At 69.0% G+C, this 27471-nt stretch overlaps 2 protein-coding genes across 2 annotated transcripts in view; one reads left to right on the forward strand and one right to left on the reverse strand.

Moving 5' to 3' along the window:
• Window positions 1-5881: 5881 nt before the first annotated feature.
• Window positions 5882-9148, reverse strand: NKX1-1 (NK1 homeobox 1). Its single transcript, XM_045833949.1, has 2 exons — window positions 8686-9148; window positions 5882-6744 (listed from the first exon to the last, which is right to left on the reverse strand). The coding sequence occupies exons 1-2, from the start codon at window positions 9146-9148 to the stop codon at window positions 5882-5884; spliced, it is 1326 nt and encodes a 441-aa protein (XP_045689905.1).
• LOC123815939 (mucin-1-like) overlaps window positions 9147-27471 on the forward strand; it is a 28773-nt gene continuing 10448 nt past the window's right edge. The window contains exons 1-7 of the mRNA XM_045834668.1: window positions 9147-9356; window positions 11213-11626; window positions 12907-13434; window positions 16264-16316; window positions 16412-16560; window positions 17223-17468; window positions 21463-21577. Of these exons, the coding sequence (XP_045690624.1) occupies window positions 9147-9356; window positions 11213-11626; window positions 12907-13434; window positions 16264-16316; window positions 16412-16560; window positions 17223-17468; window positions 21463-21577 (1715 nt within the window). The remainder of the gene's footprint in view (window positions 9357-11212; window positions 11627-12906; window positions 13435-16263; window positions 16317-16411; window positions 16561-17222; window positions 17469-21462; window positions 21578-27471) is intronic.

Here is a 27471-nt window from a genome sequence, read left to right on the forward strand (position 1 = left end):
ACCCTGGCCAGCCTCTCCTTCGCCCTGGCTGGGACCTCCGCTGGCGGCCGCATCGTCCGTCTTCAACGGAGCCGGCCACGTGGAGCCAAACGAACACGAGCCTCGCGAGTGGGGTTTTCCTGGCGGCAGCCAGACAGGCCATGTAGCGGCAGCTCTCTGACGACGAGGCTTCTGGGGGCGCCCCGCCCTGGCACCCCCCAGCGGCCGGGAGCTGCTGGCCCTGCGGGCGGACGGAGAGCCCGCGCTGGCTGGGCGCGGCGACCTTCCCGGACACACACACCCCTCCCGGGGTGCAGTGGCCGGGGTCGGGTTTGCTGTGCGTCCGGAGACGGGTCCCTGAGGCCCGGCCCTCCCCGCTGGAGGAGCCGCTCCTGTGGCTGCGCAACGCCCGTCCGCTGTGTGGGTGGGGCCCCGCGGGGACTCGCCCCGCCCACCGCCGTGCCCAGCGGTTCCGCCGCGGGGCGTCTGTGGCCATGTGTCCTCTCCCGCAGAGACCTCTCCCTGGGACCGTGGAGCCCGGGGGGCTGTGCGTGTGCATCGGGGGGGGGGGGCTCCAGAGGCGCTCTCCGGGGTGGTGGCGGCCCGCTCTCCCACCCGCCGCCCGCCAGTGTGCTCGCCGCCCCCCCTCACCCCGCGGATTCACCGCGTTGCACATTCGCTAAGCGGTGTGACAAAAAGCGCAGTCTCATAGTTTAGTGGGTAACTAAAATATCTCTCAAAGTGAAATTTGTTGTTTTTCTTTTCCTGTGTTTATTTTCTGTTGTCTTGTTTATTTCTTATTAAATTGTAGCAGCTCTTTATTATTAAGAAAACTAACCCTGGCTGGTGTGGCTCAGTGGACTGAGTGCCGGCCTGCAAACCAAAGTGTCGCAGGTTTGATTCCCAGTCAAGGCACATGCCTGGGTTGTGGGCCAGGTCCCCAGCAGGGGGCGTGCGAGAGGCAACCACATGCTGATGTTTCTCTCCCTCTCTTTCTCCCTCTCTTCCCCTCTCTAAAAATAAATAAAATATTAAAAAAAAAAAAAAGAAAGAAAACTGGCTCCCCAAGGTGCATTGCAAGTATTTCCTCGCTTTGTGTTCCGGTTTCCCTCGTGTTGCTGTTGGCTCTGCAGACCTTCCGTGCAGTTACTCTAGTCGGTCTCCCACGCCTTCTGAGGCCTGTGTTTCTCCCCTAAGATTCTATTAAAAATTCTCCCATATTTTTTCTGTACTTGCACAGTTTTCATCCCTACGTTTAAATCACTGATCTACGTCTCCTTTGTTTTGACATAAAATGTTACCTGGGGAATCTAGTTTTTCACTTCCGATGGTCTGTCCCCACCGTTTGTTCGGGACTGCATGCTTCTGCAGGTTTGAGCTCCCCTCGACCTCCCGCCCGGGTCCCCTGGACACGCTTCTGCGTCCGAGCGGCCCCCCGCTCTGCCTGCTGTGTGTCACCGCGCCGTCTGAGCCGCGGTGGCCGTGGGCCCTGTGTCCGTGCCAGCGACCTCTTCCTTTCTGTGCGCCGGGAGGCGCAGCCGGGGCACCGGCGAGCCGGGGGGGGGTGTCTGCGAAGCCTGATTCGGGGATCGGGGAGGGTTTGTTGCCGGTGCTCTTCGTGCTGCGTCTTCCAGTGAGTCTCCGTGGGCGTCTGTTCGAGACCAGCTTGTGGGTCTGGGGGTTTCTGGCCGGCGGGGGGTGGGGGGGGCCCTTGTGGAGGGCAGGTGTGGGGCTGGCCTGCGTGGCCGGCATGTGGGTGCAGGGTGTCAGGTGACGGGCGCTGGGGGACCCCTTCCCTCAGGCCCAGGTGACGTGCGGGAGGCTGCACCCACACCGGGGGTGTCCTCAGCACCCCTTCCCTTCCCTTCCCCACCCGTACTTGTCCAGCTGTGGTCTGGGTCCCCGTGAGCCAGGGAGGGGCGAGGCGGCCTGGGGGTCCTGGCCAGCGGACGAGTTTGGTGCAGCCCCACCCCCGGGACCCAGCCTGTCCTCAGCCCCGGAGGGTGGGCTGGGGTGCGGGGACACGGCTGCTGCAGAGGGGCTGCCACACAGGACCGCAGGGGGGTAGCACACGCACCTGGAGTGCTGCCCGCCTGTGGCGGGGGGTCCTGGAGGGAGACCCCTAGGACCCCGTCCTCCCCTCGTGCCGCTCCCTGCACCCCGGAGACGGGCCTGCCCGGCCAGCGCCCAGCCCCTCGCTGCCCTCTGCCCGCCCCACGGCGGGTGCCCCACTGGGAGCGGGCGCCCCCTACTCTGGGGTCTCCTCTCCCTCCAGGGCTGGGGGGCTTCTCTGCACTGCGGGGCCTTTCCTGGCGGCACGTGACTCTCAGGGCTCCCAAGACGGGGACCTGGGGACTCCGCACCGGTCCTGGGTGCCACCCTGGGGTGCCGGGTGTGACAGTTCAGGCCAGCTGCCCGGCAGCAGGGGACACGTGACAAGTGGCCAGGGCAGGTGATGGCAGAGGGACAGCAGGGCACTGCTGCGTGTGGGGAGGGCAGCCCGGAGGGCCTCCTGCTGGGGCGGGGCCGGGCCCAGGACCCGGTGGTGGTGGCCGTGGCCCCCACTGGGCGACAGCAGGCTGGCCCTCGGCTCACCCTGGCCACGGTAGGGCAGGAGGGGCTGTGACCCCGGGGTCCCCGTGGTTTGGAGGAGGAGAAGTGGGGGGGCACAGAGGAGCCCCACAAGGGCGTGGGGTGCTGGGTGGGGGCCCACCTGAGGGTGCGGCCGTGGCTGGATTGGCCCCAGGGTCCCTGCGTGCCAGTGGGGCAGGGGCAGGGGCAGGACAAGGCTGGTGAAACCGATGCCAGGAGGGTGGGCAGGGGACTGGGGCAAGCGGCAAGGGCTCCTTGCAGGGGTGGCAGGTCCCACGCCCCTTCTCCCCTTTTGACTGGGAACGACACTTCAGCAGCTGAAAGACTACGTTTCCCAGCCTCCTCAGGCTGGCAGTGGCCATGTGACCAAAGTGGCCAATGACGTGTGAACAGCTGGCTGTGTCAGGAAAAGGGCAGGTTCCTCTCCCCCTTCTGGGGTGCTGCCTGGAAGGGGGACGTGATGGCTGGAGCCGGGCCCTTCCGCTGGGTCTCTGAGGATGAGGCCCAGCCCGTGGGGGCGGGGGGGACACAGCAGGACCCAGCTGGGTCCCCAAGGACTCTGTGAAGGTGTCGCCGTTGTGCAGAGCCGCCAGCGACCAGATTGAGCTCACACGAGAGAAAATAAACTCCGTCCAACACTTCATTTGGAGTCTCTCTCCCTGCAGCCCCAGCCAGTGCTAACCAACATGGGGCAGGGGGCTGTGGGCTGGCGGTGGGTCCCCGCGGGGTGGGCGCCCCAGGAGGCCTTGTTCAGGCGCCGGCCTCGCTGGTCAGCAGGAGGCGCCCTCCGCGCTGGGTCTCTGCTGGGGGACCTGCACGAGTAAGACTGGGACGGTGGGGTGGTCGCTGGGTCAGGACGAGCCCTAGGAGCTTTGGGAGGCCCCTCCAGATGCCGACACCAAAGTGGGACCATGTGGAGGGCTCAGGAGTAACCGAGGCCACCTCTGTCTCGGCGCCCAGCTCAGGCCCTGGGGGGCCATGACCCCGAGTCAGACGCAGGAACCCCTGGGCCCCAGGCTGGTGGGGGTGGGGGTGGCACGAAGCCCAGTGGGTGCATGAGAGGTGGGCCCAGCCTGAGGCTGGGGAAGCAGCCAGAGCCGCCCCCCACGGCTGCCCTGTGGACGGTGGGTGCCCAGCAGGATGGTGAGCTGGAGAGCCAGGGCGGAGCCCGGACAGCACAGGGTGGGGGCGGCTTGCACGGAGCCCCACGGCCTCCCAGACCGGTTCTCCCCGAGCATCGTGCCCATAACCACAGCTCGGAACCCGGGGGTCACCGGGGGACTCTGGTGGGCTGATGCGGGCCTGTCCCTGCGAGGGCCGGCAGGAGCCAGCTGGCCCCAGAGCCTCCTGCGGCAGGGCCTTCGGGGCCTGGACAGGGGCCTGCTCGGGGCGTGGGGAGAGCCTGGAGGTGGGGCAGGGCGCACGGCTGGCGGGGGGGCTGGGGAGGAGCGTTGCAGCCCTGGCTTCGTGGCCTCCAGGCCGCCCTGCACCTGTTCCACAGCCAGGGCTGACGCCGGAGGGTCCACAGGTGTGGCTGCTGTGTTCTGGGTGGCCTTGGCAGCTCCCCGGGGTTGGCGGGTGCAGGGGACAGGGAGAAGGCCAGAGCGAGTACCTGTGTCTGAGACCCCCCCTTGCTGGCCTCTCTGCTGGGGAGTGTTGAGGGACCGGGCAGGTGTGGTGGGTGCAGGTGTGGTGGGTGCAGGTGTGGTGGGTGCAGGTGTGGTGGGTGCAGGTGGGGCAGCGGAGAGGCTGGGGCGCTGCCGCTCCACTGAGACCCGAGACCACGCAGGGGCTGGGCTGGCACCCTGTGCACCCCCAGCTGGGCTCCGCCAGGGGCGGCTCCGGGGGGCCAGGGCCCCTTGGGAGCAGACTGGCCCCTTCTGGGCGCTGACGGGCACCCCACCCTGGCCTTGCCCTCAGCCCCTGGAGGTGGGTGCCGGCTTGCCGCTCTGCGCCCCTCGCGCCCCACCCAGGCAGAGTGCTCAGCACACTGACGATGTTCCACGCGGCCGCGGGCCTTCTGGAGAGTTCTGGAGTTCCCTGGGGCTCCTCCGTCAACGGCCTACACCCTGGGAGCCCGGTCTCAGTGTGGGTCTGGGGGCGTCCTGACCTGTCTGCACCCCCTCCTGCCCCCCACCAGTGGGGTGGTGCCAGGCTCTGGGAAGCTGGGCAAGTCAGGCCTCTGGGCCTTCGACCCTGCAGCACCCAGCGCCGTGGACCTGGAGGTCAGGGGTGCCGGCGGCTCTGGGAGGGGCCGGGACTGAGGGGCCAGTGGCCCTGGCTGTGCTGGTGGTGGCACCAAGGCAGGGCGTCGCCCCGTGACCAGGGCTGCCCCTCACTGGCCACCCCCAGGAGAAGGAAGGGTGGAGGTGCTCTCTGCCACTCCCCCGCCCCGGGGACCCCACCCCCGCCCCAGGGTCATCCTCTCCTGGGCCAGGCCCCCCCTGCTGGGGAGGACGAGCAGACCAGCGCGGCGGGGTCCCTCCACGGTCCCTCCACGGCCTGAGGCCAGGGCAGGCGCACACCCCGCGCGCAGTGCCCTCTCCAGCCCGCGCACTTGGCTCCCCTCAGCCCGGGCGCCCGTGCCCCAGAAGCCACTCGGAGCTTTCAGGAGAGCGACCCCACTGGAGCCCCGGACTGCTACCCGCGGACTGGGAGTCCGGCTGGGGGTCCGCACCCCTGCCGGCCCCAGTTTTCCTCCACTGGGGGCGTCTGGAGCTCCCGCTTCAGGGCCGGCAGGCGGAGGCGCCCGGCGGAGCCACCCTGACGCGGCCGGTGCTCAGGCGCCGCGGGGGTGAGGGGCTCAGCGCCGGACCCTGCGCGGCTCCGTCTCCCTGGGCGACCCGACTCGCCCCCGAGAGTGCCCTGAGGCTGCGCAGAGCGGGGCAGGGGCCTTCCCGGGGCTCCGGGGCCGTGGGGGAGGGTCCCGGCCGGGAGCCTGAGCTCGCGCAGCCGGTGAACCTCCACGCCCGCCCCGAGCGCACGCGGTCGGCGGGCGAGTTTGGCTGCGGGACGCCGACCCGCGGGGAACCTGGGGCACGAGCCCCACGCCCGAGCGAACACCCCGCGGGCGTCTGGGTCGCACCGAAGTCCCCAAGGAAGGGCAGCCAGGAGGACCGGGCGCGGGCGGCGCCGGAGCCGGAGGGACGCGGGCGCGGCCTCCGGCGGTTTATTGATTGAACAAGTTCGGCAAAGTGCTTCCAAGCGGGGCGGCCCGACGCGGACAGTCGTTTATAAATTTAAAACTCTTCCGTGGCAACCGGCTGCACAGTCAGCGGCCGCGCCTCACCGAGCGGCCGCCCGGCCGCGCTCAGAGGTGCGGGGCGTAGAAGGCGGGTGCGCCGTAGGTCTGCGAGCCCAGCACGAAGGGCGACAGCACCGCCGGGCTCGACAGGAAGGGCAGCTGCGCCGCGCACACCAGGCCGCCGGGGCCGTGCGCTGGGTACCCCGCGGGGCCGTGCATGGCGAGCGGCGCGCCCATGGGCGGCGACGGGCTGAGGGGGCTGAGGCCGCCGGGCAGCCCTGCCCCCGGCCCTGCGCCGGGACCCGGGCCCCCGCCGCCGCCGGTCGGGGCGCTGGTGTCGGCGCCCGGGTTCTGCTTCTTCCACTTGGTGCGGCGGTTCTGGAACCAGATCTTCACCTGCGTCTCGGTGAGGCTGAGCGACAGCGCCAGGTTGAGGCGCTCGCACACGGACAGGTAGCGCGTCGCCTTGAACTTGTTCTCCAGCGCCACGAGCTGCTCGTAGGTGAAGGCGGTGCGCGCGCGCCGCGGCTTCCCGGACTTGGAGTCGGAGCCCGTGCGCTTGCGCTTGGGCTTGGTGGACCCGGCCGTGCCCTGCGGGGCCGTCCCCGCGCCCCCTGGCGCCGCTGCCCCCGCTGAGGCCCCCGGCGGGGCCTGGGCTCCGGGTGAGTTTCCCCGGGGGCCGGGCGCCGCGGCCTCGTCCACGGTGCCGGGCGCCTCCTCGGCCTCCACCGCACCTGGGCAGCCCGACCCGCGGGCCGCGAGGCCGCCCCCGCCTCCTCGCGCCTCCTCCGCGCTGCGCGCCGCCCCCGCCTCGGGCGCCTGGTCCTCGTCGTCCGGAGCCTCCTCCCCGCTGTCCGCGCTCGGGCTGCGGCCGCCGCTGCTGTAGCCGTTGGCCTCGGCCTCGTCCGCCTGGTAGGGGTCGCCGGCGTCTGCGGGCGGGGACCGCACAGGACAGTTAGACTCGCGCCCTCCTTCCCTGCTCGCTCCCCCGCCGCCCGGGCCGTCCCCGCGGGCCCCCCGGTGCTCCCCCTTCCCCGTTTCGTTGCCTCTTTCGTCTGTTCGCCTCCCCCCCCCCGCCCCCTGAGCCTTCGCCCGCCTTCCCCTCGCTCCTCCCGTCCGCCCGCGCTCCCGCCGCGCCCCGCAGCCCCGCGCCTTTGCCCGAGCGGGACCCGCGGACTTTTCGGCGGAGCCGAAGCTCAGATCGAACCGTCGGGCAGATACAAACTTAATTAAACTCGTTTTGTGTAATGTACAAACTAGTTAAGGGCCATTTAATTTATTCCAGCCTATATCACCCTCTAATTACGCAGGGCGCGGGGCCAGGCAATTACCTGGCATTTAAGAGCCGCGGGGCCCACCGCGGGCGCGAGTCGGAGCAGGCCGCAGGGAGGGCAGGGCCGTGGACCAGAGCCGCCTGCCCAGGCCCCAGGTCAGCCTCCAGCCCCGGAACGCGGCTGCCGTCCACTGACACCCTGGCCGGGGCCGGGGTGGGGGTCCTCAGAGGCCCAGGCGGAGCCGCAGCGGGGTGCTCTGAGCAGAGGACCCTCGGCGGCTGCCTTTGGAGCCCCGGGCATTTGGGAGAGGGCGTCAGTCCTGGGCAGCGCCTGGGAGTGGTCTGTGCAGCCCCCACCCCCACAAGTGGTTCTGCAACCAGGAGAGAAACCAGGGCAGGGGCCCTTCGTGGTGCCCTTCTGCCGGGCACCCAGTCTGCTGTGGGGTCGGGTGGGCACCCGGAGGCCAGGGAATAAACCACAAATTAATTCAGCCCTGGCGGGTTCCTGCAGGGTAACCGGAGAAGCTGTGGAGGCAGCAGAGCAGGTGCCCGGCACCCCCCACCCCGCTGGCAGAAGCAGGGCACCCCAAGAGCCCCTGTGCGTCCAGCCCCTGCCCTGTCCCCAAGTGGGACGAGGAGGAGGGGTCCCCACCGGCTCCCTCTCCGAACCAGCCAGAGCCTGGCCTTCCGCCTGGGACAGGCACTGCGTCCGAGCGGAGACACTCAGAGCCCCGGCCAGGTGGACGGCAAGACGGAGCCTCTCCAGGAAGGCCAGCACCTGGAGGGGCCGAGTGCCGGTGCCGGAGGCCCCCCTGCCCCGAGACCCTCCCCGAGCCCTGGTCCCGGGCAGCCGAGGGGCCAGGAAGTCGGGAGGAGGGAGGGCCTGGGGAGGGGGCACAAAAGCAATCAGGAGCTGGTCGAATGCAATTCCCGATCAATAGCGGCCCCTAATAAGTGTAATAGGTTTTAATCGAGTAATTATCCGAATTTTGACCCTATAATTTAGATGTTCGGGGGGAGGCTCCGCAAGGTGCTTGAAAGAGATATGCACGCTGCCGTAATGGGATATCGACCCGGCCGGGGCGCGGGCCGCCCCATTACCAGCCGCTTTCCGCCGCTAAGCACATTTCCCCTTAACTGTAATCGAAGGGATTTAATTGTTTTTCCAGAGATAACCAGCGTTTTGTCACAATTAGTCTGATTTGTTTAAAAAAAAAAAAAAGGAGGGAAGGAGGCCTCAGGCGGCTGCGGTGGGGGCAGGGAGGTCACCAGCCAGCCCCAGCGCGCCCTCGATTCCTCCAGCACCACCGACCCTCCACTGTGGGCACGCGCGGTGGCCAAACCCCGGCCAGCCTTGCAGCCCCACGGCCCCGGGCCAGCCCCGCAGAGCCAACCGGGAGGCTCTGTCGCGTGCGGGCCCCAGAGTCCGGGTCGGACGGAGGCCGAGGGCCGGCTGGGGCGGCCCCGCGCGCTGCGAACTTTACGCTGCGCTTTGGCCCCGGCCCGCCAGGCTTGAGGAGGGGGTCCCGGGACGTAAACGCAGAGCACCGCCGTGTCCCCTGCCCCCGCCACCCGGCGTCGGCCGTGTCCTACTCACGCGCTGGCTCGGCTCCGGTGGCGGTTCCAGCTCCTCCCGCGGCGGCGAGGGCGCGGCGCTCCAGCTCCTCTGCGCGCGGCGGACGCCCCGTGGCGGCGGGGACCGGGGCGCACGGGGCCGGGGCGCACGCGGTGGGCGCCACAGGGCCCAGCAGCACACAGCGGCGTCTTCTGCTGTTGAACTTGTTGGGGTCCAGGATGTCCAGCACCGAGAAAGAGGTGGGGCGCGGCGGTGGGGCAGGGCGGGCCACCCCAGCTCCCTCGGGCGCCGCGGGCGCCGTGTCACCGGCAGCCAGCGGCGGGGCTCCGGCCCGGGGGAAGGCAGGCAGCTCGGCGCGCCCGTCCATGGCGTCCCGGGCGGCGGCGGCGGGTGCAGGCGGTGCGGGCCCCGGGCCGGGTGCGGGCGGCGGTGCCGGCGGCAGAGCGGGGCCGTCCCCGGGAGCCGCCGCGCCGCTCGCGCTCATGCCGGCCTCCCGCCAATCCGGCCGCTCGGGACCCGCTGGCTACTGGGCTCCCATCCCTGGCGGCCCGTGCGCGGCCGCACGGTCTCGCGCAGGCCGCCGCCGCCGCTCAGCTAGATGTCCGCGACGCGCCCTGCGCTCCGCGCTCGGCCGGAGCCTGGCCAGTGCTGCCCGGCGCTGCCGCCGCCGCCTCAGGCGCCTGCCGTGCCCGGTCCGCGCATTTATGGCGGCCCCGCCGGCGGCGCCTACGCGCCCACACGCCGCACACACGTGCGCTCGCAGGCGGCCGCGGGGCTCCGCCGCCCTCGTTAGCGCGCGCGCCTAATTGGCTGCGAACGGTCCCGGGCAGAGGAGGCGGGCCTCTCGCGGGACACACGGACGGAGTCCCTGCCGGACAGACAGACGCGCAGCCTGGAGCAGGAGTGCGGTCCGCGAGCGGCAGTCGCGGTCAGCGGCGTGTTTCTGCGCCTCCGCTCGTCCGGAAACGGCACTCCCGCCCCCCGGGCTCAGGGGGAGGAGACAGCGGGGCTTTCAAATAATTGCGGGATCAATCGGCGGCGAAGGGGCTGCGGAGGCCCCGGGGCGCGCGGTCGGGCGAGCGCGCGGAGTTGCCTGGGACATGCCGGCGCGCGGGGCCCCTGCGCTCGGTGGGCGCCCGAGGCTCCGGCGCCCCTCGGCGGCTGGGGCGAGGAGTGGGGTCCTCGCCGCGTCCTCAGCCCCGGCCCAGTTGTGCCATCAGAGGTCGGTCCCGCCTCTCTCGGTCGCTCTTCTCCCGTCTCGGGGTCTCCCTTGACCAGGGTCTTGCCCCTCCACCTCCTCCCTCTGCCTCCCCCTTCGCGGCGTCAGATTAGGGCCCGGCCTGGCGTCTCCGAGGGGGCGGGGCCGACGGCCCCCGGGGTCCCCCTTTGGAAGCGACGTCGACAATCGGGAAGGTAGGACGGGCCTCCCGCCCCCGCCCCGCCCCGCCCCCAAAAGGGGGACCGAAGCGTCGGACGCGCAGCGGACGCCCCGCACAGACGTCCGTGCCCTTCAAGTAAGGGGGAGCGTGGCGGCGAACTCCCTTCCCCGGGCGGTGGAGGCAGGACGCCCGCGGCCCGGGCCTTTATTAGTGCACGTTTATCCACAGCCGCCAGGGCCGCGCCGCAGGCCCTGCGCCCTCGGGGGACGGCGGGCACCCGACCCCCCTCCTGCAGCCCCAGGAGCGCCCCGGCCGCCGCGGGGACCCAGGTGGGAGCCGCGCACCAGTGTCCAGAGCGTGTGCGGCTGTGTGTGACGGCGGCGATGTGCGCGGGCGCGCGCACGAGCGATGTGCGCGCCGCCTCGCACTGCGGTCCCCGGAGCCTGCTCGGCGCACAAGGACGGGTCCTTTGCAATTACCGCGGGCAATGATCCTTTGGAAGCAGAAATTAAAAGTTGGGAGGAATAATGGGGGGCCGACGGGCTGTAATTTGGGCCACGCTCGGACATGCTGAGCCTCAGGGAGGCTGGGACTGGGGGGGGGGGGAGGCCGGGCGCCCCTCCCCCAGCCCGGCCCCTCCCCCGCGTGCCGGTCCGTCCGAGATTCTAATCAGACCCACAACACTGTGTCCTTCCTCACCAGGACTTGATTATTCTTTATCTTTAAATTATAAATCACCTCTGGGGGAAGGAGGGTGGGTAATCTCTCATCTCGGGGAGGTAATTATCTCCTTCCCGCCCCCACCTTCCCGGAGGGCTCCCGCGCTCTCTCCGCCCCTCCCCCAGCCAAGTTCGAATAGAGATGTCGTGCTCGCCGTTCACACACACTCGCGCACCCTCATTCACCGGCACCGCCTCACGCAAGCACGCGTTCATTCAGGATCGCCCCGGCGCGCCGGGCGGGCGGGCGGCCCAGCCGCACTCGCACCCTGCAGCCGCCGCCCGCTCTGTGCCGCCGGGTCCGGAGGTGCCGCTCCGCTGCCCCACGAAGGCGGAGCTGCCCGGCGCCCTGGGGGCAGGCCCCAGTGCGGACCCCGGGCCTGGGCCTGGCCCTGGGTGGCCTCCGTGTGGCCCAGCACCCCGTCTCTCAGACGTGCCCTCAAACTGCAGGCTGCCGCCACGGCCCCCACGCCAGCCGCCCCTCGCGCCCACGTGCGCGCTGGGTGCCTGCCTGCGCGGGAGGAAGAGAAACCGGCCTGCCGGGCACGACTCTCACTGACCCGGAACGGATCGCACGCTCGGCATCACGCCGAGGCGGTGCCCTGTGTGGCGCGCGTCGCTGAAACGCAGCGGACGGCGCCCGGAACACTGAGCCCGATGTGTAGGATGAAGGGACAGGCCCTGGCCACTCGACCCCCCCCACCCCGGACACACGCGCGCTGCAGGCAGACCGCGCACCCGGGGGAGGGCGGCTGCGGCCTCAGGGCCCAGTGCGGCGCGGAGAGCGCCGCGTCCGCCCGGCGTCTGGAGGTGCCCAGAGGCCCCTGCTTGGCCTCCCGCCTCTCCTCCCCGCCCTGCGGCGCGGTACCCAAGTCTGCTGTGGGCGCAGGGAGGCGTGGGGCGGGACCCCAGAGCTGCAGAGGGGACCTCGGGTCGGTTTCCGGTGGGGAGGGGGCTCAGGGAGATCCCAACGACCCCCCCAGGCCCCCTCTAAGGAGCAGCCCGAGTCAGACAGGGCGCAGCCTCCCTCCTCCCAGCCGCCCGGAGACCGCCCCTCCCTCCCGCAAACTTCCGCCGGAGTGTCTCGGGCCGAGAAGGCGTCCTTCGCCCCCAATCACGGCTGATTGATTGCCCCTTAGCCCTCGTCTGTGCGAACGTTGTCCGTCTGCCACACCGGGTTGTGGCCCGGCCGCCGGCGTCCCCGCAGGCCCCAGGTGGGCCTGCCAGGTGAGATCAGTGCGGGCAGGGGTGCGAGGCCCCTGCCCGCCGGGGACAGCAAGGCCCCTTCACGGCTAAGCCCCGCCCACTGCACGTGCGCCAGGGCGAGCCGAGGTCGCTGGAGGGCTGGGGGGGCAGGAACCGGCCTGGGACGAGCCCAGGAATCTGGGGCGGGGACTGGCGGTAACTGGCCTCCAAGCGGAGCCGGGGAGGAGAGCGGCTGGGGAGGCTGGGCGGCCTGCGCGCTGGGCCGCGTCCCCTCCCCAGGGTCGGGGCTGCGGGAAGTTCGAGGAGAGGAGATGGGGGGGCACCGCCCTGCCCCGCCCCTGACTCGCCGCGTGTGTAGGGCCCCCCCCCCGCCTGGCGTCTGTCAGCTGGGGGCGGGGTTCCGCGGGACTTCTGAGGCCCTGTGGGCGGGCGTCTCCCTTTTCTCTTGATGCCGGAGGGCGTCCCCGCACAAGCTGCAGGGGCAGCAGAGTTCAGGGGTCTCCGGGGGCACGTGGATAAATACCCCCGGAGTATCTGTATACTTTTGCTCCACGCAAGCTGCACCCCACCCAGACCCCCCGGAGCCCCCCAACAGCGCTGTGACAGGCGCAGGGAAGAGGCCTCATCCGCACCCGAAAGTCAGGGCCCCACCCCGGCCCGGCCTGGGCGGCGCTGCTGACACCGGGCGTCCGTGAGCGGGCAGGCGCCCCCGTGGGCAGGACGCAGGTGGAGAAGGGGACCGAAGGCCCCTGTGCCCCCTCCCCCCTCCCCTCCGCCCCGCTGCGCACCGTTTGGAAAGTGACTTCTCTGCTCAGTGGTTTCTTCGTTCACCTTCTGAAAGGCGCGCCCCCCCCGGGGGCACCTGACCCCCTGAGAAAGGGCGCCCCGCACTCAGAATCCCAGATAAGAGAGGGAACGCGGGCTGCGGACTGCCACAGAGCCCCGCGGCCGCGGGAAAGCGATGCCCGGCCGCGGCGGGCGCCTGCAGGACCGCGGACAGCGCCCGGGACGGCGCCCCGCCAGCACCGCGGACAGCGACCCAGCTCTACCCGCCGCCCCCGACCCCTGCGCGCGTCCCCGCTCCCTTCCCCGAACCCCGGGTCGCCGCGGAGGAGGACGAGGCCCAGCGCGCCAGGCGCAGCCCTGGCTCCCCGCGGCCGCCCGGGACCGCGCCCGCGCCCGCACGCGGATTTGTACGAGGTTTCGCCGCCCGGGTTTTAAAATTCTCCTGTTTGAAAGCGTCGCGGTTCAGAGACCACAAGCACGGAGCGCGGCGCCCGGCTCAGGGCGAGGCGTTTAAACCCTTTAAACTGAAAACAAAACCCAACAGCCCGCACCGCCGGAGCGAGGCCGAGGGCGCCGCGCGCACAGGGCCCCGACCCCCGCCTCGGGGCTGCCCGGGGCGCGCTGGTTCCAGAGGGGTCCCTGACCGGAGGCCAGGGCGCAGCGGAATCAGCGCCTCCCGGGTGGGTAAACTGAGGCGGGGAGGCCGTCCAGCCGGGTGCCGGCCCGCCCACCCCGCGCCCCACGCCCCGTTCTGGGTGTCCACACAGACTGTCGCGCAGACTCAGGAGCCAGCGCGTCCGCCTCGGGGTGCCTCCCTGGCAGGGGGCCCCGTGCGGGGCGGGTGTGCCCGCAGGGGAAGGGCAGCTACTCGCCCCCAGAGAGAGGGGGGACAGGAGACCTGAGCCAGGCGGGGAGGGAGAGGAGGCGAGGGGTGTGGGCGTGTGGGGAGGCGAGAGGGGGCCCCGGCGGCCGGGAGGAGGTGGGGTGGGAGGTGGGGAGTAGGGGGGCTGAGAGTGGAGCCCCCGAGGGTGCAGGCGGCCCAGAGCGGGCACACGATGGTGCTCGGTCGAGGAAGCGGTCCTCCCCGCGCCGCGCAGGCCGCAGTCCCAAGCGCGCCCGCAGGGCCCGCTGGGGGTCGGGAGGGCGCCTGGTGGGGGGCTGGGTCGTGCCGCGTAATGAGCTTAATTGAGGTTAATGCCTCTTCCGCAGCTCCCTGATTATTAAATTATTACTATCGCCCGCATGAATCATAATTAGAAGGCTGAGCGGAGCCCCGGGGGCGCCTCGCAGGGGCGATTCTGGCGCGCGCGGCTGCCTCGCCGCCCTGACCGCCCCCGGGGGGATCGGGGAAACGTGTGCCCCCGAGGGGTGTCCTGCGCGGGGTGGGGACCGAGCGGGGAGGGCGGTGGGTGCAGGGCATGTCCCTGGGGCGGCGGACAGCGCGCGCCCGCGGCGGAGCGCGTGCGGGGGGCGAGGGGCGGGGGGCGTGTCCGCGGGGCCTTGCTGGGGGGGCGGGGCGGGGCGAAAGCTTAGGGCCGCTGCGCGCTCACGTGAGCTGCGATGTGGGGGGACCCGTGGTTTCACACCCCCTCCTCTCGGGTCAGAAGGGCAACACCCCTACCCCCCCCCCCCCGCACCTGCCCGAAGCTCCCCCTGTGGGGGGAGTGGTTGTGACCGCACCCCCCCCCCCCCCGCCCGGCTCCTAAGGCCCCGGCAGGAGCCCAGACACTCAGGGGGTGCGCGCTGCCCCTCCGCGCGCAGGCCGGGGCGTGTTGGCGCCCGTGGGTGTGACAGCGCGCTGACACGCGGCCGGTGTGGGCTCCTGTGTGTGTCTGTGTCCACGTGTGTTTTCTCGCGTGTCCCAGCGTCCGCTGTTTCCGTCCATGCGTGTGTGTGACGCGTGTCCCTGCGTGTGGGAGCGTGTCTGGGTGTACTAGGGTGTGGGGCCGGGCACCGAGCAGGGGTCCAACCCTCCATCTGGGCAGCCTGTGCCCCTCAGGCCTCCGGGAGGGTTTCGGGGGACATCGGGGTGCAGCCTGCCTGCGTCCTCTCTGCGTGTGATGCTGAGCCCCCCGCCGGTCCCTCAGCCCCTCCCCCGGCACTGCTGTGCGGGGCACCTTCCCGGGAAAGGCGGCTTGGGGAGGGGGGCGCCCAGCCTGGGGTCCCCAGGGCAAGAGACACATCAGTCAGCCGTCCCCAGGCCCCGAGAGCGAGCGCCCCCCCCTCCCCTTCCCCGTCTGTATTTACCCCCCTTTCTGTTGGCGGAACATATTGGAGGGAGAGAAAAGGAAACATTAAGACCCACTGAGAGCCACGCGGCGGTTTAACGATTTCAAATGAGCCCCGGCTCGGGTGAGGACCTGACAGGCCCCGTCAGGATGGCAGATGACGGCTAAAATTACCCGGAATCAATATTCTCACCGGGTGTCCCGGGCTGATAAGCACGGCGAAGACAATGTTGACTATTAAAGTCGACAGCTTGAGATATTACACTATTAGTTATGCTATTTTTAATAATCTATAATATTTGGGCTATAATTAATTAATTATACGGGTCAGATAGTATCTCGGGCTGGAATGAGGTCTGAAGGACCTATTACGGCGGTAATGAGAAAGGAGAAATCTAATCTGGGGACAGGTGCCGAGAGGCCTGGCGAGCAGGCCCGGGACCCGCCCGCCGACCTCCTGGGCCCCGGCCCGGCCCCGCTCGGCGGCCGCCTGGGAGGGAGCGGGGCCCGTGGGTCCGGGCGGGGCCTGCTGTGCAGCTGGGGGCGGCGGGGAGTGTGCCCGTCCCTCTGGGCACCAGGCACCCGTTCCCGGCCCACCCGACCTGCTTCCCCTCCTCTGTCTGAAGTGGGGGTCCCCGCTCCCCGGGCGTCCCAGGACCCCCCTCACACCCCTCCAGCATCCCCCCACCCAGAGGACGAAACCCAAGCCCATGGCTCGGGTCTGAGAGTCCCCCCACCCCCTGGGCCAGCCGCACCCCAGCCAGGCGGCCTGCCCGCTGCTGTGACGTCAGTCCGGCCGGCTCCTGCCCGCGGCCCCCGCCCCGGCCGCCCCCATGTCCTGGGCACCCCCCCCCACAGACGCCCCTTGCTCTGCTCCAGCGGCCCCCCTGGGACTGTCCCCAGGCGCACGGCTGGCTCACCTGCTGGTGGCTGCCGGGGCGGCTGTCAGCCAGCACTCGACGCCAGCGTGGCCTGGGGTGAGGGCCGCCTGGGCGTGGGTGGGCACGCCGCCCCCAGGTCCTGCTGCGGGAGGCAGCCCCTCCCCCACCACCGGGGACAGAGGGCCGGCAGGCGGGGCTCGGTGCTCAGGGTGGCCTGGAGCTGGCCGGCGGTGGCTGCGGGCTAAGTCTGCCTGCCTAGTGGCCTTGGGGCCCTCGACACTGGGGGACCTCGGCCTCTCCAGATGTCCTGAGGCCTCTCCAGCCCGGGTGCCCCCCCTTCCCTGCAAGCCAGCTCCCAGGCCTTCGCCCAGGTGGCCCCCTCTGGTCCCCGTGTCCCCAGGGCGTGGCCCCCCTGCCCCGGAGGGAGATGAACACGCATCGAACCAGCTCGTGGTGGGCCCCTCCCTGCGGCCACGGCGCTGTGGGCGTCAGCGACAGTGTTCCCAGGGGGGTGAGGGGGAGACCCGTGCGCTGGGTCTGTGTCCCAGGCAGCGGCTGCGCTCCAGCCGGGTCACGGAGCCGGACGGAAACTTCCGACTGCTCACCGGCCGCTTCTCCTCGGCGAGCACGCGCTGCCCCCGACGCCGCGCCGGACCGGGGCTCTGGGCGGGGCCCCCTCCGCTGTCGCCGACCCCGCGTGGGGACGCGGGCCCTCCCCTCTGCCTCTCCTCCCGGAGAGGACCCCCGTTAAAAATGCATTAACGGGGACCCCGACGGGGCGTGTGGACCCCAGACCGCGGCCAGGACGGGGCCCCAGGACCACTGGCGAGACCACGCGGAGTGTTCCTGGTGGTTCGTGCACTTGCCGGTCGCACGGGTGCTGGGGGTGCGTGTGCCGCGCTGGTGGGGCGTGGGTGCAGGCGGGGGCCCCCGGTCTGAAGTCGCCCCGGGGCGGAGAGCGGGTAAAACGCGCTGGTGCGGTCGGACGACACCAGCCGTTGCCTCCCGCCTGCCCTGCGGGTGCTGGCGGTTTCCTCCACCGAGGACAGAAAATGTCCGTGAAGGGAAGTGTCGCCGCTGGCACAGGCCGGCGGTGACGGCCGTTTCCGGGGGACTGCTGGACGCCGCGGTGCTGATGCGCTCGTGGGCGTGACGCTCGGGGGGGCACTCGGTGCCGCCTCACCGACCAGCCGCCCCCGAGGCCCCCGGGCCCTTCCCAGGTGGGCGTGGGGTCACCGCCCACCTGGCGGCCGTGACTCGGGTCTGGGCACAGCTCAGGGCACCGCGCGTGGGGAAGCCTGGGGGGGGCCTGGCGTCGGCGGGGGGACCCTGGGCTCCCGCACCCCCCCCCCGGCCCAGCCCCGCAGCGGCTCACGGGACGGACCCCCATCGGTGCCCTGGGCTGCGTCTTCCTGACGGTGAGGCAGCCCGTGCCCGAGCAAAGTGTGAAGAAGCCAGAACACGCCTGCATCCCACAGCACGGCGCGGGCTGCCCGGCCGCCCGGCCCCTCACCCGGTTTTCTGCCGCGCCGCCGCCCCGCCCCGTCCCGTCCCGTCGGAGGCTGTCCCGCGACGAGGCAGACGGCCCCCAGCGGTCACGGCCGCGTGGGGCCTCGTCCACGCCCCATGCTCCCGCCCCCCCCACCTCCGTGGGCTGAAGGAGGCGCGGGGTCCCGGGTGGGGGGTCGCTGGGGTCCTGCGGGCGTCTGCCGACAAAAATGCTCCCACATGAACCCCGGCCATGTGGTTTTTATTTTTTAGGGCCCGCCCGTGGCCCTTGTCCCTTGCCCGGCTCCGGGCTGCTCAGCTGTGAGGGAGCGGAAACCCCCTCTCTTACGAGCGGTTTCGAACGCACCCGGACGCGGGCAGGGCGAGGTCGGCTCCAGGCCCAGGCGCTCCGAGTCTGCCGTCGCCCTCGGCGACGTGTCCGGGGACCCGCCCGTCCTCCCGGGCCCTCCTGCAAGTGTTTGGGGTTAAAGAACAGGCGGGGGGGGGGCGGGGATGGGGGCACAGTCCGGGACGGAAACAGGTGGGCTGACTCCGTGTGCAGACCAAGGGACTGTCCCCCACAGCTCGGCCCGGGGCTCGGGGCTCAGGATGTCACCTCCTGTTTCTGGTTGGTTTTTTGGGGGGAGTTTTTGTCACACACGGACGGACGTTGCGTCTGGTCCTCCCCTGAGGGCAGCGTGCTGTCCGAGTGCCCCTGCGGGTGGGGCGGCCGCGGCGTGGCCACGCTGAGCGCTCCCAGCCTGAGCGGACCCCGCTCGGTCACGGCATCTCCGTTCTGCGTGTGACGGGCTCCACCAGGGCCCGGCCAGCACCGCGCACCCCGTTCTGCCCGTCTGCGGCCCGGGGAGGGCAGGGCGGCCTCGGGAAAGGAGCTGGAAGGGGTGAGCTCTCCCACCTTCTCGGAGCTGGCGTGGAGCTGGCGTGGTTTCATCTGTGACTGTCTCGTGGAGTTTGCCTGCGGAACTCCTGGGTCGGAGCTTCCCTTTGGAAGGTGACGAGTGTGGACGCCGCCGCCTCAGGAGCCAGAGGGGCAGCCGGCCTCCAGCTCCCCCGCCACGGGTGGGTTCGGGTGCTCCTCGCAGCCCGGGAGCTGGCCCGCCCCGCGCGGTGGCCGGCCTGGGCCCGGAGCCGCCCTCCCCGGCCCGTGGGCTGCGCCGACAGACCCCCCCACCCCAAACCCCGTTGATGGGGTTCCTGTCTTCTCGGGAAACCTCGCCTTTCTTCTTTGTCCGTCTGACCGGAGAGTCACCGGGCCTTTTCTGAAGAGCCAGCTCCAGGCGTCGCCGACTTCCTCTGGGGGTTGGATTTTGATCTCGCCGACTGGGCCGCGGCTCTGTCACCCCCCGCCCTCGGGCCCGGTCGCCCCTGCCCCCTGAGAGGGAAGCTCAGGTGTTGCTGCGACCTTTCTTCTCTCCCAGCCGGCCAGGCAGTGCTCTGCGGCCCTCCATCGCACTGCGTGACCAGGCCCCCCACACACGTGCTTTCAGTCGCCGAGGTTCTGTCTGGACTCGGGGTCCAGAGCATTTCCCAGGTCCCCGCGACCCCCCTGGGATCCGCGGCTCTGCTGGCAGCGTGCCGACCCCCGGGCCCCGGGTGTGCAAGAGCCCCCGCGGTGCTGGTTTCCAGCCCGGGTCCGCCACGGCCAAGGACGCACTTGACATCGCTGAATTCTTTTACGTCCGTCCGGTCAGCCCAAGGGTCCGGGGTCTGGGCTCTCCGGGAGGCGCCCCGAGCTCTGCTCCTGCGGCGCCCGGAAGGCCCCGGGCACCTCAGCCCTGCCTCCTGGCCGCCCCTCTGTCCCTCTGTCCGTCCATCCTTCGGAAGCTGAGACAGGCCTTGAGGCCCCGGCCGGGCTGTGGTTGGATGTCCCAGCTTCCAGTCCTCGCTCCGTGGGCTTCCGTGTGCTTGTGCTTTTGCTCCCTGTGCGTCGGGGGATCTGTTGTGGGGTGAACGCGCCCCACAGCCAGTTCTCCGGCCCCTCTCCTGCCTGCGGAGCGTCTCCGCTTCCCCCGGCGGTTTCCTTGCCCGGGAGCCCCTCCGTCCAGCGCCGTCTCCCCCCCCAGCTGCCCCGCGAGGGCTGTTCCCATGGCGTCCCCTCGCCCCCTCACCTTGGCATGCACCTGTGTGGTTATGGGTGCAGTGGGTTTGTGTGGGCCGCACGCTGTTGGGTTTTCTGTTTTTAAAATTAATTAATTTATTCATTTTCAGAGAGGGAAGGGATGGGGGAGAGAGAGAGAGAAACATCAATGTGCGGTTGCTGGGGGCCATGGCCTGCAACCCAGGCATGTGCCCTGACTGGGAATCAAACCTGCGACACTGTGGTTCGCAGCCCTCGCTCAATCCACTGAGCTACGCCAGCCAGGGCGAGTTTCTGCTTTTTAACTGGCGGTTGGGACCTTGGCACTTGACACATCATCTGTGTGTCTGGGCTCCCATCTCCCGCGGTCTCACTCCGGCCTGTCCCTCTGCCCCCCTCCCTGCTTCCCTCTGGGGTTGTGCGGTCTCCCCCCGACCCAGACGGCGCTTCATGGCGGCTCCTCGGGCAGCGCGGCAGCCCTGTGCCCTCGGGGCTCCTCCCGCTGCCTGGACGGCGCCGGTGTCCCGATCGCACCCTCGTCCGTCCCCGAGCCCCTGGGCATGCGCTGGAGCGTTCCCTCCCCGCCCTCGCAGGGCAGGCGGTGTGAAGAAACGAGCAGGAAAAGAGGGACTCCACCCAGACACCTGTGATTGGGATCCGGCGCCCAGGTGCGGCCCTGCGGGGGCTGGGCGGGGGTGAGTCCCGTCCCCTGAGGGGCCCCGACGGGGAGCAGGGCACCCCGCAGGCGGGAGGGAAACCCTGGGAACGAGTCTCTCCGTGCACAGGCGACCCCAGGGGGACGTGGCGGCGAGGGCGCCGGCCTGGCGCAGCAGGGAGCCCAGTGTAGCTGCAGCCGCCGGCCGCCCGCGTCCCCAGGCAGAGCTGCCCCTGAACCACCAGGCGTGACCTGCCGGGGCGCCGGGACCGCAGGCACCTGGACACAGCCCTGGGCCAGGCCCCGCACAGCCGGCCCTGCGCTGTCCGGGCCGCGGGTCTGTTCTGCTGACGGACCCCGTTCCGGGTGGGGACGGAGGGAACCCGCGGGTGTGCAGGGCGGGGCCAAGGGACTCGGGGTCCTCCCGGGCCCTCTGTTCAGGGCAAAGGTGTCGTTCCCTGCGGCCCCCCAAGGACCCCGCGCCGGCTCCCCCAGGGTCTTCGTTTGGGGGGGTCTCCCAGAGCCTGCCGCCGGCTCCCAGCCAGACTCTCGCCCGTGCTCCCGCCGCACACGGGGTCTGTGCCTCGGGGCCTTGGGGGCTGCGGGACAGAGAAGGGGCCCACGGGGTCCTGAGCCCACAGCGAGGTGGGGGCGCGCGGCTCTGGTTTCACAGCTACAGGAGGGACAGTAAGTGGATGGAGGTCAGGACGAAGGCCTGACTGATGGGGAGGCCACGTGGAGTCGATGGGGACAGGTCAGTCCCGTGCGGCCAGCGGTCTGTGGGCGGCGTGGTCACCCCCTGCCGTGGCTGGGCTTCCGCTGGGCTCCCGGCCAAGGCCTGGGGCCCCGAGCAGCCCCTGTGGCTCTGGGTCTGCTCTCTCCGGGTCTCGGCCGGGCCTGGGCAGCCTCCAGCCGGGGTGGCCGGGACCCTCGGGGCGGTTCAGGGAGGCCTGGGGTGGCAGCCCCGGTGCTCAGGGGTGACCCGGGGTTGGGGTGGGCCCCGCTCAGGGACTGCGCTCCAGGAGGGTCTGAGCCTGGGGCCTGGGGCTGTCTTCCTGCCCCTGGTCTTCCTGCCCCCGGGCGCTGCCGGCCCCTTTGTGGCGACTCGGGCTGTGGGTGGGCCGTTCCTCCTCCAGCCCCAGCGTCCGGGGCCCCCACTCCTGCCCGTCTCCGCCCTCCACCTGCCGACTTCCCGGGGCCGACCACTTCCCGGGGCTCCGGGTCTACGCAGCCCCCCCCCCCCCCACGGATCAGGCCCCCTGGGCGCCCTGCAGCCCAGAGCCTCCTCCCAGCTGCCCACCCAGACAGACTCCTGGGTCCCCTGACAGCCGTCCGCCCCCCCACCACGTCACCTCCAGGCCTGACGCCCTGGTCCTGCTCCGAGCTGCAGATGGTGCCCGAGTGTCCCTGGGTGCCCCTGCCCCTGCCCCCCGAGTCCCAGCCCAGCCGGCCTCCTCTCCTGCTGGAATGCAGGTGAGTCAGGCCCCTCCCACCCTGCCCCTCTGTGGCCTCACTGTCCCCCCACATCCCCAGTGGCCACTCGGCTCCTCCCTCTGGGGGACAGCCTGACCTCCTGCTAGACTCTGCCCTTCCCGGAGGCCTGGGCACCCGCCACCCGTGAAAGATGGGGCCCCTTGCACCACCACCTGCCCGCGGGGTGCGTCGGGCCGGCTCGGGCGCCCCATCACGGTTGCCGTGCAGAACAAACGGCCCGCTGAGGGGGAGGGACAACTCGGCCCTCCTGTCCTTCAGTCGGTGGGACGGCACCCAGGGGCCTCCCTGCCGCCCGCCGGGCGTGCCCCTGCGCGGTCTGGGCAGACGGCGGCTCCCTGCGGCCCCAGAGAGCCCGGCCGCTCCGGCTGCCGGCACCAGGGACTCCCTGGGCCGCAGGGCCACTGCTGCGGCCTCCGACCACCGCCTCTGCGTGTCTGCGGCCCTGGGATCGGCTCCGCCCACCGGGGGCAGAGGGCAGGGCACGCACCCCCGGGAACCAGCGCCCACGGGTGAGCTGCCTGGCTGCCTGTGTGGGGTGTCTCTGTCCAGCCGGGAGGCGGAAGTGGGAGGCCCCCCCCATGTGGCATTTTCGTCACAGGCCCCAGGGTCAGACAAGGCCCGGGGGACAGGGCCGCGGCTCTACGGGGGCCCTGAGTCCCCTTCGCAGCTGCAAGTGACTGCCAGGGCGAGGGGGACACACGGCCCTCCCACCACCTCCTGCCCGCTGAGCCGGCCAGCAGCTCCCCAGGCCTCTGGGCCTGCGTCCGGCCTCCCGCCCTCCTGTCGGGCCAGCCCGGGGTCAGTCCGGGCGCCCAAGCAGGGGCCCAGAGAGCTGGGTCCTCCACAGATGGTGGCCAGGGGGGTGGCCGTGATGCCCCTCCCGACGGCTGTGCTGGGGCTGGGGAGGGCCCCCCAGGAGGGCTGCCCGGCGAGGGGAGCACCTTGTGCACAGATCACCAGGTGGGGGCGGGCGGCGGCCTGGGTCCCGGTGCCTTCTGGAAGCCTGGGAGGGCTGTGTGTGTGTGTGTGTGTGTGTGTGTGCACGCACGGGCGGGGGGGTGTCCCCTGGAGGGGCCGGGGGCCCGCTGGCTGCAGGGAGCTGGGTCAGAGCCGCGAGTGGGACTTAGGGCTTTGCGGGGATGGGGTGGGGGTGGGGCTCACCAAAGACCCGGGGCCCCACCGGGAGCCGGCTCCCTGTGGGCGAGCCCACCGCCCACACCGCAGCCTGGATGCGGGAGGCAGGGGTGGGGGCTCAGGGTGGCTGTGCTGCCGCAGACGCAGGGGGGGCACGTGGTGGGGAGGGGCTCTGCTCAGAGGGCAGGGGCGGCGGGAAGCCCGGCTGGGGGTGTCGTACCCCCCGAGGTCCGGGGCAGGCCCCGTGGGCTGCTGGTCTCCTGCTCCGAGTCCCGCCGCCGTGGGCTGGGCGCACCCGACCTGCCGCACGAGCTCAGAACCCGTCACTGCGAGGGTCACGGAGCCGCCTGTGGACACGCAGCCCGCAGTCTGGGGGCAGGGCTGAGTCCAAGACCCAGCCCACCCTGGCAGGAGGGAGGGGGACCCAGGGACGCTCAGCTCTAGAAGCTTCCTGGGCCCAGTGGGGTCTCAGAGCTGAGGCACACTTGTCCCAAACCTGCCTCCTGGGCTGGGGCTTGGAGGGGGCGGGGAGGCCAGAGCACCGTGTGGGAGGGGCGGGGACCTCGCACCCGGGAGCCAGTCCCAGCCGCCTGCAGGGGCTCCAGTGTGTCCGGGGGGCCCGAGGGGCGGATGAGAGCTCCAGGGGCTCCTGCGAGGCGGGGACAGCCCCCCAACCCCTCGGTGTGGGCTGGGCACCGCCCTGAAGAAGAACGAGCGAACCGAAGTGGGGGCTTGGCCCGAGGGGGACCCCGGGCGCGGTGGCCAGGATCTGGTCCCCGCCGGAACCTGCCGCAGCGGCACTGAGGGCAGGCCTGGCCCTGGCACACATGGGCCTGCTCTCACGGTGCGGCTCACAAGCCGTGTCCTCCCGGACGCTGCTCACGTTCCGCTCTGGCTGGCTGAGGTGGGGTCGCAGGCCTCCCACAGCTGGACTGAGGACCTGATGGCCCTGCCTGGCCCGGGGTCCCCCCGGCCCCACCCGACTGGTGCAGGTGGGCCGGGTCACCGGCCTCCGCAGAGGCACCCCACAGCTCCCGGGGGCCTCGGGTGGGGGCAGAGGGGCCACTGGAGCCCTGGGTGTTCTCACCAGGGCGACCGCATCCCCGGTTCCTCTCCAGGCACCAGGGTGGACGGCCCTGCCCACCCCAGACGGTGTGAGTGCGTTTGTCCGACGCAGCCGCCCGCCCTCGGAGCCGGGCCCGCGCCGGTGGGGAGGGACCCAGGCTGAGAGCCCTGTGGAGGGGACCGCCCCACCTGGCCCTCCGCTCTCCACACCCACCACCCAGCCCTCCTGCGTGTCCCCAGGAAACCCGACCACCCTCACCCTCAACACAGCCCGGCCCACCGTGTGGGGGGAGCCCGAGCCCAGGGAGGTGGGGGCGGGGTGCACCCCCATCATTGCACCCCCAGGGGCGCAGGAAGGGGCGATGCGCGCCACCTCTGTCGGAGGAAGAATCACCGAATGAACAGCGTTTGAGCACCGATGACGTCCTCACGCTGCGTGTGAGACTCACACTCGTCACAGCCCCCGCAGCTGCGGGCTTGGTTCTTCGTCTGCTTCTTGCCTGGTGACTGTACCCCCTTCATCATCGTCACCACCACCATCATCATCATCATCATCACTGTCACCATCATCACCACCATCATCACCTTCACCACCACCTTCCTCACCACCACCACCATCACCACCATCATCATCGTCACCAGCACCACCACCTTCACCACCATCATCCCCTTTGTCACACCCGTCCCTGGGATGGTCCTCGTGTTTGTTCCCCACCGTGACCCCGCCCAGCCGGACTGAGGTGCCGTCCCCGTCCCCGTGGGTAGACACCCTCCCCACCTTCCTTGGGGAGGGGCAGAGGCTGTGGAAGGTCCTCCGGTCCTTCCCCACGTGCTCGGAGCCTCTCTCCGAGGTTTGGGGTGGGATTCGGTCGGCCCCTCCCGGGCTCAGGGGACCTCGCCTGGGGGCGCTTGCTGCCCCCGAAAGGGCATCGGCACTTCAGAGCGGCCGTTTCTGGCCGCGCTGTCTTCCCGGGGCGTCTGGGGCGATGCCTGCACGGCCACGGCGACGACGGATGGTGGCTCTGGCCTTGGCGGCTTTTTCTCCCCGGGAGGCGACCTGGTTGTTTGTTTTTCTTTTTTGCCTTAGAAGCCACGGGCCTTACTTTTCAAGTCCAGTTTCTCGGTGCTGACTGACCGGTGTCAGCTTTTTCTAGGAATCAGGGTGGGCTTTCAAAGGCCGGTTTCTCCAGCAGCAGTTTCTTGAAGCGTGAAAACTTCTTGGAATTTTTGTCTTGTCGCGTGGGTTTAGCTGGGCCTCGGCGGCGCCCGCTGGGCGTGTGGTGGGTGCCCTCCGCTCCTCTTTCCCGCCCTCGGCTCTCGCGCTCCCCCCATTCACTCCGTGGGTTTTCGCAGAAGCAGCCCCCATGCCCCGGCCGCATCTGCGCGTGGCCGGCCCCCTCGCCGCCCCCGACACACCCCTCGCTGCCCGGACCTGCCAGGCAGCACCCGGGACGCTCGCAGCCTTGTCCCTCCCGTCTTTCCTGAGACCCGACAGCTCCTGTCATCCCTTTCAGGGTCTCGTTTACTTCTTGACTTTTTTAAAAAGAGTTTATTTATTTTACTGTCAGAGAGAGGGGAAGGGAGGGACAAAGAGAGGGAGAGAAACATCAGTGTGTGGTTGCCTCTCGCACACCCCCTGCTGGGGACCTGGCCCACAACCCAGGTATGTGCCCTGACTGGGAATCGAACCGGCAACCCTTTGGTTCACAGGCCGGTGCTCAGTCCACTGAGCCACAGCAGCCAGGGCTTATTTCTTGACTTCTGTATTTCCATTTTGAATTCTCCAGTCACCCTCCCGAAGGCCATTTTATCTGCAAATCCATTGCTTATTCTAAAATTTTATTTATTTATTTTTTGTTTTTTTTTCCCATCATTTTATTTTCAGTTTTCCTATTGTGTTACATTTATTTTTTAAATACATTTTATTGGTTGTGCTATTAAATTTGTCCCATTTCCCCCCTTCACTCCCCTCCACCCTGTATACCCCCTCCCACCCACATTCCCCCCCTTTAGTTCATGTCCACGGGTCGTACATGTAACTTCTTTGGCTTCTCCATTTCCCACCCTGTTCTTACCCTCCCCCCGTCTATTTTCTACCTATTATTTGTGCTCCTTCTTCCCTGTGCCTCCCCCCCAACAACCCTCCAGGTGATCTCCATTTCTGTGATTCTGTTCCTGTTCTAGTTGTTTGCTTAGTTCGTTTTTGTTTTGTTTTTTTTTGTGCAATTGTTGGTAGTTGTGTGTGTTGTCACTTTACTATTCATATTTTTTATCTTCTTTTTCTCAGATAAGTCTTTTTAGCATTTCATGTAATAAAGGCTGGGTGATAATGAACTCCTTTAACTTGACCTTATCTGGGAAGCACTTGATCTGCCCTTCCATTCTAAATGACAGCTTTGCTGGAGAGAGTGCTCTTGGATGTAGGCCCTTGCCTTTCATGACTTGGAATACTTCTTTCCAGCCCCTCCTTGCCTGCAAGGTTTCTTTTGAGAAATCAGCTGACAGTCTGATGGGAACTCCTTTGTAGGTAACTGTCCCCTTATCTCTTGCTGCTTCTAGGATTCTCTCCCTGGCTTTCATCCTGGGTAATGTAATGATGATGTGCCTTGGTGTGTTCCTCCTTGGGTCCAACTTCTTTGGGACTCTCTGAGCTTCCTGGACTTCCTGGAAGTCTATCTCCTTTGCCAGATTGGGGAAGTTCTCCTTCATTATTTGTTCAAATAAGTTTTCAATTTCTTGCTCTTCCTCTTCTTCCTCTGGCACCCCTGCGATTTGGATGTTGGAATGTTTAAAGTTGTTCTGGAGGTTCCTGAGCCTCTCCTCATATTTTTAAATTCTTGTTTCTTCATTCTGCTCTGATTGAATGTTTATTTCTTCCTTCTGGTCCACACCGTTGATTTGAGTCCCAGTTTCCTTCCCGTCACTGTTGGTTCCCTGTACATTTTCCTTTATTTCACTTTTCATAGCCTTCACTTTTCCTCTGTTTTGTGGGACCACACTCAGCCAATTCTGTGAGCATCCTGATTACTCGTGTTTTGAACTCTGCATCTGGTAGGTTGGCTATCTCTACATTGCTTAGTTGTGTTTTTTCTGGAGCTTTGATCTGTTCTGTCATTTGGGACTTTTTTTTTTTTGTCTCAGCCCACCTGTTATGTAGTAAGGGGCAGAGCCTTAGGTGTTCGCCAGGTGGGGCAACCCACGTTTCTGTGTTGTGACGCCGTATGTGGGACAAGGGTCCAAGAGGGAACAGTGGTGCTTGCTCTGCTCTCGGCCAGTTTTCAGTGACTTCCCCCACAAGCAAATCTGGCCCTCCTGGTGCCGGTTCCCGGGTGGGTGGGCTTGCGTGCATTCTAGGACCCTGTGGGTCTCTCCAACGACCTCTCCTGTGAGGCTGGGAGTTTCTCCTGCTGCAACCCCCACAGGTGTTTTCAGTCGGAGGTTTGAGGCTTTATTTCCCGGTGCTGGAGTCCTGGGCTGTGGGTCTGTCTTGCTCCCCAGTCGTTCCTCCCGGTTTATCTGCGTGTGAACGTGGGACCGCCGGGTCCTCCAGCTGCTGCCTCACCAGGTCCTCCCCCGGTCCTCCAGCCTCTGCCTCGCCGCACGTCCTCTCCACCCGGCTGCCCGTCTCCGCCCCTCCTGCCGGTCTGAATGAATGCTCCTTCTCTAACTCCTTG

The sequence above is a fragment of the Phyllostomus hastatus genome, unplaced genomic scaffold (genome assembly GCF_019186645.2).
Source record: "Phyllostomus hastatus isolate PE091 unplaced genomic scaffold, TTU_PhHast_1.1 phas_contig_196, whole genome shotgun sequence".
Lineage (NCBI taxonomy): Eukaryota > Metazoa > Chordata > Mammalia > Chiroptera > Phyllostomidae > Phyllostomus > Phyllostomus hastatus.